Source organism: Ailuropoda melanoleuca, chromosome 15, assembly GCF_002007445.2.
Source record: "Ailuropoda melanoleuca isolate Jingjing chromosome 15, ASM200744v2, whole genome shotgun sequence".
Lineage (NCBI taxonomy): Eukaryota > Metazoa > Chordata > Mammalia > Carnivora > Ursidae > Ailuropoda > Ailuropoda melanoleuca.
Window position 1 is genome coordinate 66,805,294 of NC_048232.1, and position 21,874 is coordinate 66,827,167.

Consider the following 21,874-nt stretch of genomic DNA (forward strand, 5'->3'; position numbering starts at 1 on the left):
AGCTCCCTTGCCTTCCGTTTTTTAGACTGCCGTGGTTTGTCAAATCACTTTGTCAGAATTATGTATTGGAATTATATACTGTGAATGAACAATATGAGTGAGGGCGTCGTAGACCAAGTATTGCTCTAGGGACTTAGTGACATCTCCTTTGGCTGTATTTGCTAATTTTGGAGTTATTTGGAAAAACTGGAGTCACTGGATTCTGACCCTCAGGGATGCTACAGTTTATTATACATTTTTAAAAGATTTAGTAAGTTTTCCTAGCCCACAGTTATTTATTGAGCACCTGCTGTGTGCCAGGAACTTTTCAAGACTGATAATAAACAAGACAAAAATCTGTTCTCGGGATCTTTGTTTTGTTCAAGTCAGGAGAGGCAGACATTATTATGAGAACAAGTAGGAGTTGCAAATAGCAGAAAGTGCAGTGGGAAAAAAAAATGAAACTGCGAAACGGGCAACTTTTATAGGGCTACTTTAGCCATGGTGGTCAGGGAAAGCTTTTCGGAGGAGACATTTGAGCTGAAACTAGAGTGAGGTGAAGGAGATGACCATGGGAAATCTGGGGAAAGAGCATTCCAGGCAGAGGGGGCAGCAAATGGAAAGCTTGAGGCAAGAAAGAAGGCCTGTGAGTCTGGTGGCCTTGGGGAAGAGAGGTAGGACAGTTACACTGGGGCCAGGTCATGTGAGGCATGTCAGGGAGGTTGGATTGCATTATAATTGCCATGGAGAGCCAGTGGAAGGGTCAACTGACAGAATGTGATTTTAGAAGGATCGTTCCAGCTGCTTTGTGTGAGCACCCTCTGTGGAACAAAGTGGACAAGTAGAGCCACCCGATATAGATTAGATTCTTCATTTTGGCCTATTCTGGATTGTTTTTTAAATACATTGTTTTAAACTATTTGTAGGTGCAGTCATGCAGGAAAACCTCAGATTTGCTTCATCCGGAGATGACATTAAAATATGGGATGCTTCTTCTATGACATTGGTGGATAAATTCAGCCCACACACATCACCACATGGAATCAGCTCAATGTGTTGGAGCAGCAATAGTATCCTTTTTTTTTTTTTTTTTAAATAACCACTTTTTGTTAGGTTAAATAACAGTATCAGTGAAACTTTTGCATGTGACCAATAATAAGAAATATATTTTGCATAGCTATGAAAGCTAGATAGATAAAGTGAAATAGGGGTTTAAAAGTACATCATATGAATGCAATGTGTATGTGTGCATAGATATATAAAAACCACTAGATCCAGACCATGGAATTAGTTTTGTTATCAACAGTTTGTCATTGAACCCAAATGGAATAACGTAGGTAATGGTGGGAAAACTTCTGAAAGGTTTTGGAATGAGTTTTTGCATCTACATTTGGTTATTTATGGGTCTGGTCTGTAAATGAAAGAACTCAAAGGCAGAAGCAAAGTTAGGGGAGGAGATTAAAAATTAAAATTGTCCAATATCCTTATCTTACTGATGTACTGTCTGTATTTTTCTTCCTTTCTATGATGAAAATAGCCTGATTTCTCAGAGAAATTGTCTAGATTGAATTTTCCAAGCTTTCTGTGTTTCTGATTTATACCCTCCCTGTCTTAGTAAGCAGCTAAATGTGGATAAAATAAATGAGGGGATGAATTTCTCAACCTTGCACTATTGACATTTTGGGCTAAATAATTCTTTGTTATAGGGGCTGTCGTGTGCACTGTAGGATGTTTAGAAATGTTCCTGGCCTTTACCGACCAGAAGCCAGTAGCTCTCAGTAGAACCACTGCTCTAAACAAAATACTGTGAAAATGTTCTATAAACTTGGTATGCTAGAAGTTATCATTCTTTTGTATAACTTATACATATAGACTTATTACTTAACAAATTTAATTTTAACATATGTCTGATCTTACCAATATCAGATTATGAATATTCTGTTCCCTGATGAAAGTAAAAATATCAAAGCTTTAAAATATGACTGATTTATGAACAAAAACAGAAGTTTTCATGCCCAACCCAATTATTTCTACAAATATGTAACAAAAATGATGAATTTTCTTAATTAAATTTACCTCCTTATCATTCCTTGATTTTGCGTTAAAGTAGCAAAATAAATTACTTTGGTGCTCTATTAATCAAACTCCTGGTGAAGGGAGTACATTTTTGAAGGACTCTCCAGATGGGTAATGGGGGAAAAAATGTTTTAAAGAGAGTGACAAATATGTGAGGCTGCTTCTTTCTATTATTAGTTTTTTATTATGTGTAGAGCTTAATTTCCCTGTTACTTACTGTATAAGAGAAAAGTAGCAATTCTTGGTAAGATTTATTAGTTTCGGTTTATTTTTATTCCAAGGAGTTTTATGAGGAGTTGGCATTTGCTGGTAAACCACTTAATGGTCTATCAACAAGACTGATGTGACTATGAGGTAGTGTGGGATGACATTTGGAAACTGGTGTTATTTCTATATAGTTTTATTGTACAAATAGATAGGCACTGGAAACTTTTGCTTATAGTCTTATTTCTAATGAGGCTTTGATCTCTTCCATAGAGGTTAGTTACCAAAGAACAAGGACTTCCCAGGCTCAGCTACTTGAGGTTCACTTAGCATGGATTCCAAGAACAGGATTAAGAGTGAGGTACCAGGGAAATTAGTTTTTGGCCCTGTTAGGTAATGTTCCTCACTTTCTCATTTCTAAAACTACAAGAGAAATAAAAGGGGTAACTAGATTACTCTCTCATATTATCTTTGTTCAGTCCTTTTTGTATTCTAAGGAGAAAAAGTGGTAGTGAACAGGATGAAACCAATGAAAGGGAAATGATTTGTTTTTCTCAGTGCTCTAATATCTAGGTGGGAATGATTTTGTGTGAATCATGTATCATAATAAAATCACAATCCATGGTCTATTCATGAAATACACGAATGTTATAGAAACCACCCAAAATAATGCAGTTAAGATTTTGCTCTTAAAAAGCAAAGATTTAAACTTCTGATATTTTAATTCATTACGACTCTCAAAATTAGGCTCTTATTTTTGATTATGTTGTATTTAATCTTTTTAACTTAAAAATAATTTAGTGTTTTGTGTTTACTGATTGTTCTTATAATTTCTGTAAAACAAGGTAATATAATTTTAAATTAAGTTAAATTTTTAAATAATTAAATAATTTTAAATTAAGTTTTTTTTTTTTTTTTTTTTTTTTGGTTTTTNTAGGATTTTATTTATTTACTTGACAGAGATAGAGACAGCCAGCGAGAGAGGGAACACAAGCAGGGGGAGTGGGAGAGGAAGAAGCAGGCTCATAGCGGAGGAGCCTGACGTGGGGCTCGATCCCATAACGCCGGGATCACGCCCTGAGCCGAAGGCAGACGCCCAACCGCTGTGCCACCCAGGCGCCCCTTAAATTAAGTTTTAATAAATTTAACTTAATTTAAAATAAAACTTCCATAGCATAAATAGTTGCTATTTAACCACATTTATTTATGTTTGCTATATTTACTGTAATATTTATTCTTAATTTATTTAAAATTGAAACATTCAATCATGAAAATTTTAGTTCTAAGAATATATCAGGCTTTATCTTTTTAATGGATGAACGGGAAACTAATGTGGATATTTGCTTCCTAGCTTAAATTGGTACCAAGCACTGTGTTAATAAATAACTATCTTGAGTAGTGTTGTTTATAGATGAAAAGGCTGATTGATACTTGCTGATGTTGCTTTTATCATGATCTCATTCTTGAAGGATAAAATTAGACCTTCTGGCCTATTCTTTGAAAATGGAGTAGTATTTCACTTTGGTAAAATAGCTTTCAAGTAATAGCAGAGCCAGAGAGGATAGTTCTTCCCTGCGGTAGTAGTAAAGAGAATTAGTCTTAGTAATTAGTAACCTGAGCCATTTTTGAAAGCTGATGTATAAGCTATATTCATTTGCTTGTCTTCTTAGGGTAGTGCACTTCCTTTTATCATCACAATTCTTGCAATAATGGTCTAGTGCTAGAGATGCTCTTGGATTGTTTGATGCTCCATAACTCTTCATTTAGATAACTTTCTAGTGACAGCATCTTCCAGTGGCGACAAAATCGTTGTTTCACATTACAAAAATAAACCTTTTCTACTTTTCGAGCTTGGTGAAGGGGTAAGTGATTTTTTAAAAAAAAACTTCAAAAAAATGTTAGTTCTACTTGGGTGGTAACTGCTTCTTATGGTGCTTGCAACTAAATATAAAGGTGTTTAAAAGTATTATTCTTAACTGAAACTCAAAATAATGCAGTAACACTTAAAGAGGAGATAGGCACTGAAACATCTTCAGGTAAAATAATAGTGGATCCTAGGGGACCAGTCAGGGACTTAGCTTCTGTCAGCTAGTCACTTGCTTTCTCCATCTCTCTGTGGAAGATTCCCTGGTATTGCTGCCTTTTTAAAGCCCAAGCCCTGCCTCGGTCACCAGGTTCATTTGACCATTAGAGTCTTAACGATGTAGTCCTGTCCTTACTTACGTTGAGTTCAGGACCATCAGCTAAAGACCCCTATGTGATGGTAGCTTCTGCTTTAGCGTCTGTCCTTCTAGTTACTGAGGGGCCTGCCTGAATCTACCCAAGCTCTCCTGGAACAGGATGGCTTTGTCAAACTGAGCCGTGGTCCTAGAGCGTTTAAATAAAGTTCTCACTGCATAATGTTTTTTCATCTTTTTGTTTCATATGTTAATCCCTCTGATTCAGGGTAAGGATGATGTCCTCATTTTTAGTCACACAGGCTCCTTGAAAGCTATTTTTTAAAAAAAATGTTTAAGAAGGTACAAGTAGCTGGTAGCAGGCCCCTAAACCATTATGAATTCTTGTGATTTTACACACTGGAATAAGTAAGGTAGCTCATTTAGTAAGAACACAGAAGGCCAATGGAATATGAACTCATCTATTTTAAAAATGACTTGATTTCTATCCATCCTTTCCTAAAGGTAGGTGGGATTGACACAAACTTTAGATCTAGCCCACAGATGCTAGAGGCTGGGGCAGAGAATGTCTGCTAAGGGTAGATACAGAATTTGAGACACATTGCCTATTCAAACTCAGTTAAGTAAAATTGAGGCAGAGAGCATCCTTGGTTGATAAAAGGTAAACTGTGCTCTTCAAAGAGCAGGCAGACATCTTAGTTATTTTTGGATCTTTAGGTACTGTCAAAGGTGTCAGCAAGCATTTGTTGAATTGAATATCAATATCAAAACAATTTCGATTTCCACTTCCACTACGATATATATTGTGCTCCTTCTATGCATTATGCCTTAGAACAGTTTGGGAACTTTGTAATTATTGTTGTTATTGTTAAATTATGAAAATAGCAGATGATATTCACAAATGTGACACAATTCTAAGGATTTTGTGAATATTCCACATCAGTTGCTATAGTTAGTTCTCTTTCCTGCGGTTAAGAAATCGCATCAGAGAGGCGCCTGGGTGGCTCAGTCATTAAGCGTTTGCCTTCGGCTCAGGGCGTGATCCAGGAGTCCTGGGATCAAGCCCCACATCAGGCTTCTCTGCTGGGAGCCTGCTTCTTCCTCTCCCACTCCCCCTGCTTATCTTCCCTCTCTCGCTGGTTGTCTCTCTATCTGTCAAATAAATAAATAAAATCTTAAAAAAAAAAAAAATGCCACTGCGTGGCTCAGTTGATTTAAGTGTCTGCCTTTGGCTCAGTCATAATTTCAGGGTCCTGGGAGGGAACCCTGCGTGGAGCCCCAAGCTCAGCAGGGAGTCTATTTCTCCCTCTCCCTCTGCCCTTTCCCTCTCTTGTGCTCTCTCTCCTTGCCTCTCTGTCTCTTTCTCTCTCTGAAATAAATAAGATCTTTAATTTAAAAAAAAGTATACAGGTGGATGAAAGTAAGGTCATTACTTATAATTTGAATCTGCTCTAATTTAATTTGCTTAAAAGAATATTTTGCAAACATTGGTTCTTTAGCCTTTGTTAATAATTTCTCATAACATATTAGTTTGTTGATCACCTTTGCTTTGTAGGATCCAAATCCTATTACTCATGTGCCATTTGAGATATGAGACCATTACGACTTGGGGAAGTAAGATTCTATCTTACTTACTTTAACACTTTTTATAGCAGAACTCTAAGTTTGTATTTATTTTCTTTGATTTTGCATTTTAGCTCTTTAGAGTAGACAAATTGACATTAACAGTATTATAATAAATATCTTAGGCTACTGTGTAACCTAGACATTTGGCCAGATTTTATTTTTAGATTTTAAAAACTTCACCCATTGCTTGTGTTTTAGGGTACAGGATTCCTATAATAAGCACACAATTTTCATTAATTATTTAAGTTCAGTAGCTACATTAATAATACATCAACATAAAAAAATATCTTCTATCATCAGGGTAGGCCAGTTAAAAACATAGGTTTTGTTCTGAGTCCTCAATAATTTGAATTGTTTTTGATGATTAGAATACTACTATATTGATCTTTGATGGACACCATTCTTATTTATTTTCCTTAACGGCTATTTTGATAGCTCATAGCAAACTGTCCTGATTTGCAGTTATAACCAGATTTTTTTTTTAAAGATTTTATTTATTTATTTGAGAGAGAGAGCACGGGTAGAAGAGAAAGCACGAGTGGGGTGAGAGGGGTGTGGGTGGAGGGGCAGAGAGAGAAGCAGATTCTGCACCAAACAGGGAGCCTGATGTGGGGCTCAATTCCAGGACCTGGAGATCATGACCTGAGCCAAAGGCAGACGCTCAACCAACTGAGCCACCCAGGCGCGCCCAGATTCTAAATCATAACAGTCTGTTTAGACCAAAGTCAGTTCCTAGAATTGTGTCTATAAGGGAATTGTAGCAATTATACTGAAACATTGATGTAATGTGTTCCTGTTATTTTTATGTGTTAGTAATTTTGACTCTTGGTCAGAATTTCAGAGCTGGAAGACACCTCGGGAGAGGGAAAGGTTTCTTATAAGAACCCAGGGCTCTCCTAGGGGATTGACAGGACAGTTCATTGTGATGAGCATGAAGTAATGGATAGAATTGTTCAATCACTATACTGTACACCTGGAACTATATAACACTGTATGTTAATTATACTGGAATTAAAAATTTTTTAAAAAGTGGTCTTTTGAGCATAGGATGTTTTCAGATGCATGGACTCTCGAGGTAAGAGCAGTAGATCTAGTCCTCATTTTTCACTTCTCAGATGTAGAAATGTAGGCGTAGAAAGGTGAGATGACTTGCCTAAACCTTCATAGTTTGCTTTTCACTTTTAGTTAAGTCATAAAATGTTCCCCTTTGAATTCATTTCTCTCTTTTCCCCCCATTGCATTCAACTAGAGGTGAGAACAATTCATGTAATTACAGAGTGTACCTGATGGTTAAATAAGAGAAAAAACATGCAACATTGTGTTTTACTGTGTAGCATAGTTACTGATGGTGCCTCCAGATAGATGACACTCACGGATACTTATTGTTGGAAAAACTTGTAAACCTCTGTGTTTTTAGCCATTTATTCCATAAATTTTTATTGAGGATGGATACGGTCTTTGCACTAATGAGACTTATATTCTGGTGGAAGATAGACGGTATGCTACTAAACAGAATACCCAGATAGTGATGGAGTTGCTACACAGAGAACTAAAATAAGATATTGAGATAGCAAGTTATGTTAGGTGGCCAATGGAGGTCTCCAGAAGGGGTGGCATTGAAGTTGCTGTCTATCGACCAGAAGAAGTCATTCCGCTAGTGTTCAGGGAATTTAGGTTTCCAGGCAAGAATAGTTGTATAGGAGCCCCAAGGCAAATACAGGGCTGGCATGTTTACGGAACGGAAGAAGGCCATTGTGGCTGGAGAATTAGTGAGTGAGGAGAAAAATGGTGAGAGATGAGGTAGGAAGGGTTTGAAAGCCAGGTTAATGAGTTTGGAATTTATTCTAGGGCTGATTGGAAGCCATCAAATTTTTTTAAATCAGAGTCATGATCTGTTTTGCATGTTTTAAAGGTCATCCTACTTGTGGAGCATGGAGTGTCGGGGAGTAGGGTTGGAAGTGGGGCAGCCAGTTAGGAAGCTCTTGTTGTGTGATTCTATAGGGGTCAGATTAGTGTGTTGGTAGCAGCAGTAGATAAAGGGGAGCCCCCCTGGGGTTTATGTTAGCGTTGGGAGTTTAGAGAACTTACGGTAGATGGCAGGGAAGGAGAAGTGGAATCAAGGGTAATTCTGGACTTTCATCTTAAGAAACTGAGTGGATGGTGCCTTTACAGATGTGAGGAAGAGTGTAGAGTCAGGTTCTGATGACATGATGTTTGAGACTTGGGCTCCTTTGGGGGAGACTTTGTTGTGATACTTTGGGCAGTATCTTGTCCTCTTTATGAACTTTCCCCATCTGTAAGAGAAGGGGTCTAGACATTCTTTAAAGTCTCTTTTACATTTAGTGTTTTCTGAGCTGTGAGTTGATTCTAATTCAAGATATTCTGTGAAAGTGCAAGAGTAGCTTTTACTACTGGGCAATATTAAGGGCAAGTAAGCCAGGATGGGAGGCCAAGACTTGCTGGTGTTCCCTAAGCTTCCTCTGTCCCCACTGTTCTATGGAGGAGAAAACCACTCTGGTTGAGTTCCTTGAAGCCTTTTTGAACTCCTTTCAAGCTGTTGGATGCCTGTGGAAGATGATGAGAGGTGAATCTAAGTCTTAGCATATTTATGCATTTAATTCAACAAATGTTTACAAAGTGCTTACTAAGTGTTGGATGGGACTTGAAAGTTAGCTCTGGGCTCTGTTAAATTAAGGTAACTTTTTTTCTTTCTTTAATAGCAAAAGCAGACATGTGTCAGTTTAAATTCCACATCTATGTATTTGGTAAGTGGAGGCCTAAATCACACTGTTAATATTTGGGATTTAAAATCAAAAAGAGTTCATCGATCTCTTAAGGTAAGCAACTTGTTTTTTTTAAAATCCTTATAGTAATGAGTATCTTATGATGTTTAGAGTATTTACCAAACTTTTAATCTTGAGCTTTTATGATAAAATAAGATGCTTCAGAATTGAAGTGAGATTTGTTAGGGGAAATAAAGATGCTATTTAAGTCAGATTTTTTTTTTTTTGGTCTATTTTTACCTCCATGTATATCACTAAAGCACATTGTTGGTGTTTAAAACTTTTCCTTTATTATTTTCACTTAGTTCCACTCTTTTTTCAGTGAACCACTTCATTTTTTCTAAAGTAGTGAGTTGTCATCAGAAATCTTTTTTTAAGTTTCTGAAAAAAATGAGAGTGGTTTTGGGATGGCTGTAATTGACCTACTAATCAAAGTGGGGGATTTGACTTCTTAATTCTCTAATGTATATTGTTGTGGCTGTTTGTGTTATTTTTGTGTGTATGTGTTTTCATCTTCGTAATGAAATATTTTCTAAAATAATTTACTATTTACAGTTAGTGTTTCTTTAACTAGCTTTTTGTAGTTTTAGAAAATAAACATATTTGTCACATGAAAGCTTCTGGGTTATGTTTTTGGAATCCTGCTTTTCACTATTATGTACTTTTAATATTTGGAAACTCATCTTTAAAGTTATTTTTTATTTTCATATGTCTTTAAAAAACTTTTTTTTTTTTTTTAAGATTTTATTTATGGGGCGCCTGGGTGGCGCAGTCGTTGGGCGGCTGCCTTCGGCTCAGGGCGTGATCCCGGCGTTCCGGGATCGAGTCCCACATCGGGCTCCTCCATTGGGAGCCTGCTTCTTCCTCTCCCACTCCCCCTGCTTGTGTTCCCTCTCTCGCTGGCTGTCTCTCTGTCACATAAATAAATGAAAAGTCTTTAAAAAAAAAAAAAAGATATTATTTATTTATTTGACAGAGGTACAGACAGCCAGTGAGAGAGGGAACACAAGCAGGGGGAGTGGGAGAGGAAGAAGCAGGCTCATAGCAGAAGAGCCTGATGTGGGGCTCGATCTCATAANCCGTGGGGCTCGATCCCATAACGCCGGGATCACGCCCTGAGCTGAAGGCAGACGCTTAACCGCCGTGCCACTCAGGCGCCCCTTTAAAAAACTTTTAATATGAAAAATTCTAAACATATTAATACACATACATTCATCTGACTTTGATGATGATCAGCTCATGGCCAGTATTATTTTGTATGTGCCCTTATCTACTCTCTAATCAGATTACTATATAATCTCACCCTCAGATTATTTTGAAGCAAATGCTAGACACATTATCATTTTGTTAATGTCAAGTGTCATTGGGCTAATTCTTACTGGAGAAATTGTATATAGAGGAATGATTTTCTTTTAAACAGAAATATAATCCTGTAATTGCTTAAATTATTACTTTTTGGAAGTTCATTATTTTAGATATTAGCTAAACTTTGAAGAGTCTTAAGGAAAATTGAAGAGTTGCCAATAATGAGAATAGTTAACTTTTATTGAGTTGATATGCCAGCCACTGTGCTTAACATATGTTTATTCTTTGTGTCACAAGAATTCTGCAAAGCAGGTAGTACTATTCCTGTGAACCTGTGGAGGAACTCCGGCTCAGAGATGTTAAAGAACTTGTTCAGTATCAAACAACTAGTAATGACAAAGATGAGATGCAAACTGAGATATTATCCATTGTTTAATTTTTTAAATTATGAAATTGAATTAGAGCTATTTAGAGGGGTATACCTACTATGAAAGAGATTATTTTACAGAATTGAGAAGAGATTAGAAGTCTGTGGCTACTTTTGTCACATATTGTCATTCATTTTAGGAGCATCACTACCCCTGTAACTCCTGCAGCAAAACGCTACTTACTTTTCCATCCTCAGTTTTCCCAATTACTCCAGATGGTTTTGTCTCTTCTCATTGTTTGCAACTCTTAGAGTACTTCATTTCTTTATTCATTGAGTTAACAAGTATTTGACTGACTCGTTGTGATAGTGGGAAATCTAATCTTTCACCTTTGGGTCTCTTCTCTGCGGTGCTCTCCCTGGAAACACAATTTCTGGCACTTGGTAGGTGCTTACTGAATATTTACTGAATGACTTATTTTCCACAGTTAAAATAAGGAAGACACCTGCTTCTTTATAATGTTATAGAAATTGTATTGGACCCTATGTTTGTAATTTTCCAAGTGGGATCAGTGCACTAAATGTCCACTGTCTTTGTTCTTCTCATCAGACATTTTTTCCCTCAGGATAGCAAATGTTTCTTTGATTTAGGAAAGAAAGTGTAGAGATACCTTCAGACATGCTTGAAGAACCATTTGAAACATTGGATTATAAGTGGAATATTATAGCTACTATTCTTGATATTACATTAGTTATTAGGTACAAAAGTTAGTTTATTTATATTATTAAGATACAACAGCAAACTTAAAAACTATACTTCTAACCCTGATCACTTTCCTATGCTCCTGGATATCTCTAATTTGTTGTTGGAAAATATAGTGCTTGTGAACCCAGTTTGTTTAAAACCGTTTTTGTTTCCTCAAAGTGGATTCCCCTTCAGATTGGGAGACAGCTTAGTATAGTGAGAGGGAAATAGGCTTTGGGCTTTGACCTGGAATTGAATCTTGGATCTACCACTTAGTAGTTATGTGAGCTTGCACAGATTTCTTAACCTTTCTGTGCCTCACGTAGTGAATTTATCCATAAAATGAGAAAAGTGACCTTACCTCCCAGGATTCTTCTAAGGATTAATAAGAATTCATAATGTTCCCAGCAAATGGAAACAGCTGCTGTCTTCTCTCAGCCATGCCCCACTTGTTCTGGCTTTGGGGCTTTTGTTCTTGCTCTCTTCTGTTTATGTGTGTCTGGTTTCTTCCCCCTTCCCCTACTTACCGTTTATTTTTTCTTTAAGGTTGAACTCAAGTTTTATGTCTTCCTCACAGCTTCTGTCAACTCAGGTCACAGTCATTCCTCTTTCTCTTTCCTAGGACACTTTGCCTCTACTGCTCATCTAACGTTCCTTCTGCCATTTTCATGTTAATTTAAATGTCCTGTCTTCTGCATTGAATGGTGATAACTCTCAAGGCCAGGGACTCATAATAGTCAACTTGCAGTAAATGTTACTTGTCAGTGGAAGGTAGACATAATGCCATCTAGAAAATCAACGTTTCTTTTTGTCTCTTGTTTCAGAGTGCCTGATCATTGTTACAGTTAAAAAAACTAAGTCTCTGTTCCCTGAGAAGACTTGGTGTTGATCAAATAGTTTCCTACTCATTTGAGTAATTTTTTTTAGGTTATTTGAAGAAAATGTTAAAGTAGATATTAAATTCACAGACACATGATATTTATTAATAAAATGAAATTTACAAAAACATGAAAATGTGCGGTGTGAGGGTTATGTGGCCAGTGTACTTACTTTCATTTCTTTCTTTCAGGATCATAAAGATGAAGTAACTTCTGTCACATATAATTGGAATGATTGCTACATTGCTTCTGGATCTCTCAGTGGTGAAATTATTTTGCACAGTGTAACCACTAACTTATCTAGTACTCCCTTTGGCCATGGCAGTAACCAGGTACAGTATGCATTTATTCAAATCAGAGTTCGTAAGGTAGATTTTGAATTATCTTACATAAGACCGTGAATTTTAAGTTTTCAAAATTAAGTATTTAAAATTTGCATTTAGCTTGCTTAAAAAACTTAGAGCTAGCTGTTTTTTAATGATATTGTTTAAAAATGTTCAAATAACAAGGTAATTCATACTGGATTATGTTGCCTACATGAGTTTAGTTATGCCATTGAATAGTCACATGCTCCTAGAATATAGCTGTATGATAAAATATAAACAGTTGTTGGGTAGGTTAAATATGAAATATGGATATTAATCTTGCTATGACATCACAGTTATCGTAGCTCAAACTATGTCAGCTACAAGACGGATACTTCTGTTCCTAAATGCTGTTTGGTGGACATGGATGGTTGGGTATGTTTAAGCACAGGGTTGATTGAGCTTTCATTTTTGTGTAAGTGTATGATAGTCAAAGTACCAAAGTTAATTTATGTACTTTCAGGTTAATACAGGAGTAGTGAGGGAAACTTTATGAAGGAAAATTAGTCAAGTAATTTTTTTGTTTATAAAATATTCATCTCTAAAATTTGTCAAAGAATAAATTCAGTTACTCAAGAAATCTGTCTTGGCCAGCTTTCTGTGAAATTCTTTACAGAAATTTCCAGTGAGGTGCAATCTCTTTTAATCCTTACTTTTTATTAAAATCACTTTGTCCTTAACTATTATTAGATAAAATATGGGAGCTCTTCATTTTTGAAAAGCAGTTTTTGAAATCATGATTTGAATAGTATGTATTTAGTGTTTAAGGAAAATTTAATGGGTATTAAAAATACAGAAAAAAGTCTTCTCAAGTTTCTTATGTATTGGGGGAATAAAAGAGATAAACACAAAAATGATATTATAGATGATTGATACAAAACAATCTTATCTTGATTCAGAGCAGTGAGAGAGAACTATCTAGGAATAAAATAAGGAAAATTGAAGGAGGGAGGATTTCATCTGTGTCTAATGCTTAAATGATTTTTATTTTGTTTTGTTTTTACTACAGTATAAATTGGCTTCTTTGCTAATTACTTGATTCTGATTTATATTAGGGTTAGCTCTTTACATCCCCACTTTATATTTGGAACCATGTCTTATTTCTTTGTCCTCAACCATTGTCTAGCTTTGTACTTTATATGGAAAAGAGCCTTAATAAATATGTGAATGGATTTAGAGATAACAAAGATCTTAATAGGCTAATATAGAACTTTGGGAGAAGGATAGTTTATATGTAGGAAATCACAGGGACTAAGGAGGGTGCATAGGTTTTTATATAGGGACAATGTAAAAAAAGATTAGGAAGGTAAGTATGAGCATAGTGTTAATGTGGAACTTTGAATGCCAGACCAAAGATTCAGCTTTTATTTTGGAAGGCATTTGAGGAGCTAATCAGAGATTTTGATTTGTTGAATGTCAGAATCCTAGAAACCTTGAACTGAAAGAAAGCCTTTACAGGTAATTTCACTTTCTGCATTTTATGGATGTGGGTAAGTGATTGGCCACAGAGAACATACTAATATTGTCATAAAAGCAGGAAGTAATATTTTGTTTTTGTCATTCTTTTTTTGGTTATTTGTATTTTGATAATAAGACATAAAGCCTAGGTGCATAGACATTGAACTATTGTGAAAAAATCTTATCTAGTTTTCACATGTCTTGCTTTTTAAGGAAATTAATTTTCTTTCTTCCTTTCCTGTTTTTTTAAAAGATTTTTGATATATTGGAAGCATGACACATTTAGATTAAAAGTTCTGGGCTGACTTTTTAGTCACATAAAAGTTAGGTTAGATACCTACTGTGTGTATTCTTATATTTCAGTTTTTATTGTATCTTGCTAGAAAGTTTTCTTTTTTTTAATTAAAACCAGACATGAAGGAATAGTTCTGCAAACATTAGGTTTAGTTATTGCTCTTGGCTTTATTATGTGCAAAGTATTTAAATTTCTAAAATTGAGATATAATTTAAATAATAAGGTGCATACATCTTAAGTATATAGCTTGATGAATTTTTATATATGCATGCACCTGTGTCACTACCAGAAAGTGTAGACCATCTCTGGTATAGGTATAGAAGGCATAGGACAAGGTATAGAACGTTTCTGGCATACCGGGGGACTCTCTATTAACCTATCTCAGGCACTACCTCATATTTCTTAAAAGAATTGGATGTGTCTGGTTTCTTCTAGTCTTCACTGTCTGCTTTGTTGCGTGGAATAGTAGTTCATACTGTTTTACTACTGTGTCATTTTCCATTATATGACTATGTCACAGTTTGTTGATGGACATTTGCGTTGTTTCCAGTTTTTATCTATTACAATAAAGCTTCTGTGAATATTCTTTGTGTACGTCTTTTTGTGGACATATGTTTTCATTTGTCTTGAGTAAATACTCAGAAATGGACTTGCTTAGCACCTAAGACCTTGCTTAGGTCTTAGTGTAGGCATCATGCTTTACTTTATTAAAAAATGCCAAAAGTTTTCTAAAGTGCTTGTGCCAGTTTACACTTCTCCCAGCAATGTTTGGGAGATTCAGCTGCTCCACATTTTTGCTAATACCAAGTATCATTTATCTTATTAGTTATAACAATTTTGGTTGTGTAGTGGTATCTCGTTGTGGTTTTAATTTGCATTTCTGCATGTGGATGAGTTGAGTGTATTTTCATTTGCCTTTTTTTGTGAAGAAGTTCCAGGTCTGTTCCTTCTTGTATTTTGTTACATGTGTTTTTTCTGATAGATTTATAGTTTATTATGTATTCCAGATGGAGTAATTTTTTGGATATGCATGCTGCATATATCTTCTTTTAGTCTGCAGCTAGCCTTTTAACTCTAATGCCTTTCTAAAAAATGAACAGAAGTTCTTTAAATTTAATGAAATCTTGTCTAGTATATTACTTTCATTTATAGATGCTGCTTTTTGTGTCCTCTTGAAAAAAATCGTGCTCGCCCCTAGGTCTTAAAAATAGTGTCCTTTGTTTTCTTTTAGATAAAGCTTGTTGTTTTACCTTTCCCATTTATGTCTATTATCATCTATTTCAAATTAAGTTTTGTGTATGGTGTGAGATACAGGGTTCAGCTTTTCATACAGGTGTATAATTATGTCAGCATTATTCATTGCAGAGACCATCCTGTTGCCACTGGCGTGACTATAGGTGGTGAGAGGGTTTGGATATCATTCTAGGCAGAGGTTATTACCTTTGTAGAATCCTTACTATCATTTCCTGTGTTTCGAGCACTGTGATTATTGCTTTATATTACATTTTCTAGTTTAATCTTTGCTACTCACTTGTGAGATTTATGTTATTCTCATTTTACAAATGAGGACTTTTAGATTGCAGGACTTTTAACTGACTGTTTTGAAGATCTGATCTTTGAGAGTGGTAGCACTGTTTTCTTTGGGATCTCTTTCTAGCTTTGAAGCAACTGAATGTATAAAGATTCGAGAGTCCAAAGCTTCTGGAAACTTGGCGATATTCTCTTGCCACTTTAAAGATATTTTAAAATTCTAGGTGATAGGTCGCTGTATTGTTGGTTTTCAAAGGATTTTCATTGATTATTTGCATAGCAAAACTGAATTTAAATTATCTTCTAGTTGAGGAAGACAGTAATGGTGTGGGCTTATCTCTGGTGTAAGGTCACCTGAGATTTTCTCGTGTCTGCTGCCTCCTGCTAGCACAAGTCGGAGGCTCCATAGGATCTGTGGCATAGTTCTGTGTCGCAGTCCCACATTTATTTGGAGAGCCAGCTGTGTGAACCTGGGCAAGTTACTTGATTCTCAGGCCTCCCTTTTCTTTATCTGTCGAGTGAGAATGAGAATATACGTTCTGTAGAGTCGTGGTTTTTTGTTTGTTTTGAGGGCTAAATGAGATGCTGAGTGTGTTTAGCATCGTTCCTAACATTTGGTAAGAGATCAGTGAACTTCAGTGAGCTTTTAATGAGTAATTTTATGAAATCATTAAAATAACTTTTGTGATTTACTTTCCCAAACTGGTTTGAGTATCTTTAGGTTTAATGTATTTCCTCCAAAGCCTTGCCAATTTGCCAGTTGTAACTTGACCTCAGAAATCATGTTTTGTGTGTTTGACTTAGAAAAAGGAGAGCATTAAAGAAAGTGAAGAAATTGAGCTGGAGTGTTTTAATTTTTCCCCCTTTCCTGGAACAAATGTTTGTGTGTGTTTTGTGTACTGTATTATTTCATTTTCCTCTGTGCCTTTAACACAGAGTGTGTAGGCTAGGAAATACCATTTGGTTGCTGTGTAACTGTACAGTTTCAGTTTTTTTTAGTGAAGAAAATCACAGTTTTAGAGATTCTGCATACTTAAATTTCCCTTTTATGAGCATCATAATTGAAATCTTTGGAGTGTTTTTTCCCCCCTACAAATGATTTTGTTATGGTGTATTTTATCTGTTGGTGACTAGAGGCACAGAATTGCTACTTGAGCATTCCTTTGGATTTCTCAAAATTCATTTAAGATTTCAAATATATTAAATATTCATTTCTTAAATTTAAATAGTGTTTATAAAATTTTAACAGTGTCAGAAGATTGACATAATTCAACTCAAATATACTGTTAGCCAGCTCAGTTTTTATGTTAATCAGTTACTATAGGTAGGGTCTGGGTATTGAGAAAAATAGTAGAGAGGACATATCTAATGATTAAAATAAAAATTTTATTTTTTTAAAGATTTTAAAAATGTATTTTGCCGAGAGGGAGAGAGAGAGAGAGAGAGAGAGCGCGCGCGCGCACCCGCGCCCCGGCAGCAGGAGCAGAGGGGAGGGGCAGAGGGAGAAGCAGGCTCCGCTGAGCTGAGCAGGGAGCCTGAGGTGGGGGGGGGGGGGGCTCTGGGATCATGATCCCGGACCCTGGGATCATGACCTGAGCCAAAGGCAGATGCTTAACTGACTGAGCCACCCAGACGCCGTAAAATAAAAATTTTAATTTTTGTTTCTATGAACAATCAAGAATTTGAAATATTTAAAAATCATCGGATGGATTTCGTAGCAAAAGTGACAAAAACCTGGAGTGTCATTGAATCTGCATTATACTGAATCTCATATCAGAAATGAGATGGCCTGAATATACTTAGATCTTAACTTTGAAGTGTCTGAGCTGAATTGAAGCTATTAGTTTTATGTGGATCGCAGTGTCTTTGCGGGCGTGGGGGGCTTACTGCCTCTGCAGAACTGCCAGGGCTGATGGACGGACTTCCTAGATTACAACTGCATGTTGCTGTTTTGGCAGGTTCAGAGGCGTAGGCTCACAAATAGGTTAACCTTTGTTGCCTTTCCCAAACCGCAGCCCCTTTCAGAGCAGATACAAAGTAGATCTATTTTATTGATTCCTTAGACTTAAAAATGATCTTTAAATGCAGCAGGCTATTTGTGAGATTTTAAATATAATGTGTTTTTAAAAATAAGTAAGTATAATGTATTTCAGTATATGTTAAATAAGTTACTTTTATTCAGTGTAATTTTTGACATTTTAGGTATAGATTTTGTAAGTATGAGTAAACATGTTTGGGTACAGAGTCCAGTAAATGTAAAAATTATTAGTTACACTGAACAATAATTATTATTTTCAAGAATGAATTTTAATTTTAATTGGGTTAACTTGTTTGTCTGGTTATATTTATACCTGAATTTTACCACTCAGAGAGTTTGGCTACAAAGCTTTATTTCTAGAATAGTGATTTCCTTGATGTTATATAGGAACATTGATACACAATGTTTGCATGATAATATGTCCTCCATGTATTTTCTTAGTATTTGTGTATATTTATCTAGCTGATAATAGTATGTTCTTTGAGCAGTTTTATAATTGACATGTTGGCATAAAATAAATTTCTAATCTATAGCTTTAATGTAGATACTTTTTAAAGGCTATTTTTTTCCTTCTATATCTCTCTTCCAAATTTTCTGTAACACGAAGAATGTTTTCTTGTAATGTTTCTATGTATAGCTCTATATTCCTTCCATATGATTATAATCATTCTGTTGGTCCAGTCTTTTTTTTTTTTTTTTTTTTTGCCTTTTCACGGTAGTGTTCCATCTCAGGTATTTTCATTTTACCAGTCTTTATAACCATAATTTTTAAAAAGATTTATTTATTTCAAAGAAGGAGAATGCACATGAGTGGCAGGGAGAGGGAGAATCTCAAGCAGACTCCCTGCTGAGTGTGGAGACCAACATACAGACCTGGATCCTGTGACCCTGAGATCATGACCTGAGCTGAAATCGAGAGTCAGATGCTCAACTTACTGAGCCACCCAGGTGCCCCCATGACCATAATTTTTTTAGTGGCTCCATAATATTCCATTGTTCAAATGCCACAGTTTAAACATTCCTATATTTTAGGTATTTTCCAAAATTTTGTAATCACAGTGAGCACCATATATTGTTTCCATAACTATGTTTTCTGCTTTTTGACTTTTTCTCTGATATAAATTCTCTTTTGATGTAACTCAGTAGCAGGCTTACATTTTTTTTCCCTTGAGAAACTTCAGTGTGTTTCTCCCATCATTTTTGGTTAAATATCTGATGATAATTTAAGTATTTTTTTCCTTAGAAATCACTTGTTTCTTTTTTCCTAGATGTCCAAAGGATATTGTTTTTTCTAGAAAGTCCAGTAATTTTGTTAGACTGTGTCTTGGTGTTGATCACTCTGTATTGCTATTCATAGGGACATGGTGTGCTCATTTAATATGTAGTTTCAGATCTTTTCTTTCAGGGAAGTTTTCTTGAATTATTGCTTTTAGTATTTGTTATTTTCCTTATTTTTTTTCTTTGTTAGATCTTATCTTCACTGATTTATTACTTTCAAATCATTTTAACTTTTTCCTTATTTTTAATTTTCAAAAAATTCTTTTTTGCCTGTCTCTAAGGTGTTCTCTGTTGTGTTTATTCATTCTTACATTCCTTTTAATTAGCTTTCATTTTTGAAGAGACTTTTGAAATTTCTAATTCGCTTCTAAGTTCTAACATCTCATTTCTAAGTTTTCTAATTCTGATACATATTGTTCTTTAGTGTCTTGTATCATTTTATTTTCTTTTTGGTCGTCTCCTGAGAGTGCCTTTCTTCTTGTTCCCTTTGTTCTCATAACAACTTCATATGGGATTTATCTGCGGAGTTAGTTTCCCGGAACTTCTACACAGAGATGGGGTTCAGGGTGTCTTTTCTAGCTTTACAGAGCTCCCTCTTCTTTTCAGTTAGTTTTGGTGACTTGTTTTCTGAGGTTGCCTAGCTTTGTTCCACTCACTTGTATGTGGACTTTTGCTCTTCTTCAGCTTTGTTGACTCCATCCTATTCAGATTTGTGTCCACTCATAGTAGTGTCTCCTTAGTGTGGTGCCCTGACCTGGGAGGAAGGCATCTCAGCTGGTCAGTTTGGAGAGTTCATTCTCTAGCTCTTCAGACCTTTCTGTAGACCTCTGTATAGTCCCACTAATGCAGTGGATATTCCTGGTTTCAGCTGAGCTTGTCAAATTGGCCACCATACTTTTTTTTCCCGAATACCTGTTAGCTATTTGGGGCTTTTCCTATTCTCAGATCTGTCTCAGACTCCATGTTATTTCCTTCTGTTTCCTTTTGCACAGATATTAATACTATGAGAGACTTGAGGCTGCTAATTGTTTGACTTACTAGCATGTATTTTGGGGCTCATGGGGTTACCTGATTGTCTGGTTTTGTTGTAAATGTTCATGGGATTTTAATTTTGCTGTCTGGGTTTTGCTGTCTGTCTGTAACACACACACACACATGCACGTGTATGTGCATGCACGCTCAGTCGCTTAAACTCACTGTGCTAGGCATCCCCAAGACCAGGCTTAATGATTCACTAGGAGTACTCACAGAACTCAACATATAATCATACATATGGCTATGATTTATTACAGTGAAAGGGACAAAGCAGAATCAGTAAAGAGAAAAGGTGCATGGGGTGAAGTCCCAAGGAAACCAGGTATAAGCTTCAAAGCAACCTCTCTCAGTGGAGAGGACGTACTTAATTTCCCCAGCATCAAATTGTGACAACATGTATGAAGTGCTCTCTACCAGGGAAGCTCATTAAAGATTCATTCCCTTGAGTTTTTACTGGAGGCTGGTTTCCTAGGCACCCTCTATGTAACATATATTGAAATTCCAAACTTCCAGAAGGAAGGCATCTATTCAGCCATGGTTCAGTCATAAACCATATCTTATACACAAATAATTTTGGCACAGTGAGCCACTTTGATCAGTCAGCGAGTCTCTCTTATCAGTTAGAGTAGTGGAAACCCTTCCAGAATCCCAGATACCAGCCAAGGGCCAACCTTGAAAAACAGGACTTTCTAAGGACAGGCCTGCTTGTTAAGTCTTTTCTGTGCACATGCGTGTGCATGCGTGTACACACACACACACACAAACATGGGGAATTCAGAGAGATTCAGAAACTCTGCCACACTGTAACAACTAACTTTTCAGAGTCTTCAATTTAAAAGGATTTTAAGCAAGGCAAATATGTTCAGATTTCTGGTTTTGAAGAGGTTACTGCTGTAGCAGTGTGAAGGATGCCACTGAGAATGGAAGTGGGCGGTACCTCCAGTGACGGTTAGTGCTTGAGACAGGACACTGGGAGTTAAGAAGAGGGAGGAGATGGAGTTGAAGGGATACTATATATATTTAAGTGTGTGTGTGTGTGTATGTACACACATATGTATAGTATCGTATGTATGTATTTCTATAGTGTCTAGTATATATATGTATATAGATACATATAGATTATAAAGCTATAATATATATTAGAGATTATAAAGCTATAATAAAATATGAATGTACATTCTTATCTCTGTGAAGGTAAGGCTTTTCTAAGTATAAGAACAAAGTTAGAAGTTGGGACAGATTTTGATAAATTTAAGTGCATAAAACTTAAAATCTGACAAAAAGCAATATTTTAAAAAATTAACAAAATTGAAAGGAAAATGGGGAAATATTTATACTTTTGAGAGCTTTAATGTCCTTATTATAGTAAGATCAATTGCAAATTAGGATTTAAAAAAAATCTTAATAGCCCAATAGAAAATAAGCAAAGTAGATTAATGTGCAATTCACAAAAGGAAGACAGATGGTCACTTAGCATTTTTCAGCCAAGAACCTTTAAAGCATGAACAACAGTAAAATATAAATTCTTTCATAAATTAGCAGTTTTTAAAAATGATAGTAGTTAGGGTACTTGGAAATTGGAAATAACCTAAATGTCCAACATTAGATTATTTAAATAAATTGATATACTCACACATTCATGTATTATCCAGCTGTTAAAATCATGTAGTAGAAAATATTAGTGACATTGCTGACTTTATAATAATAAAGTATGATCCCAGGTTTTCTGTTTATA

The 21,874-nt window shown here is 35.7% G+C and overlaps 1 protein-coding gene across 4 annotated transcripts in view; it reads left to right on the forward strand.

The window, feature by feature from the left end:
- The window catches only part of NEDD1 (NEDD1 gamma-tubulin ring complex targeting factor), a 47,407-nt gene that overhangs the window by 1,479 nt on the left and 24,054 nt on the right, over positions 1-21,874 (forward strand). For all 4 annotated transcript variants that reach the window (XM_034643814.1, XM_011235469.3, XM_034643813.1 and 1 more), the window contains 4 exons: positions 906-1,049; positions 4,027-4,121; positions 8,783-8,899; positions 12,332-12,472. In XM_034643814.1, coding sequence (XP_034499705.1) covers positions 914-1,049; positions 4,027-4,121; positions 8,783-8,899; positions 12,332-12,472 — 489 coding nt within the window. In that variant the 5' untranslated portion in view covers positions 906-913. The remainder of the gene's footprint in view (positions 1-905; positions 1,050-4,026; positions 4,122-8,782; positions 8,900-12,331; positions 12,473-21,874) is intronic.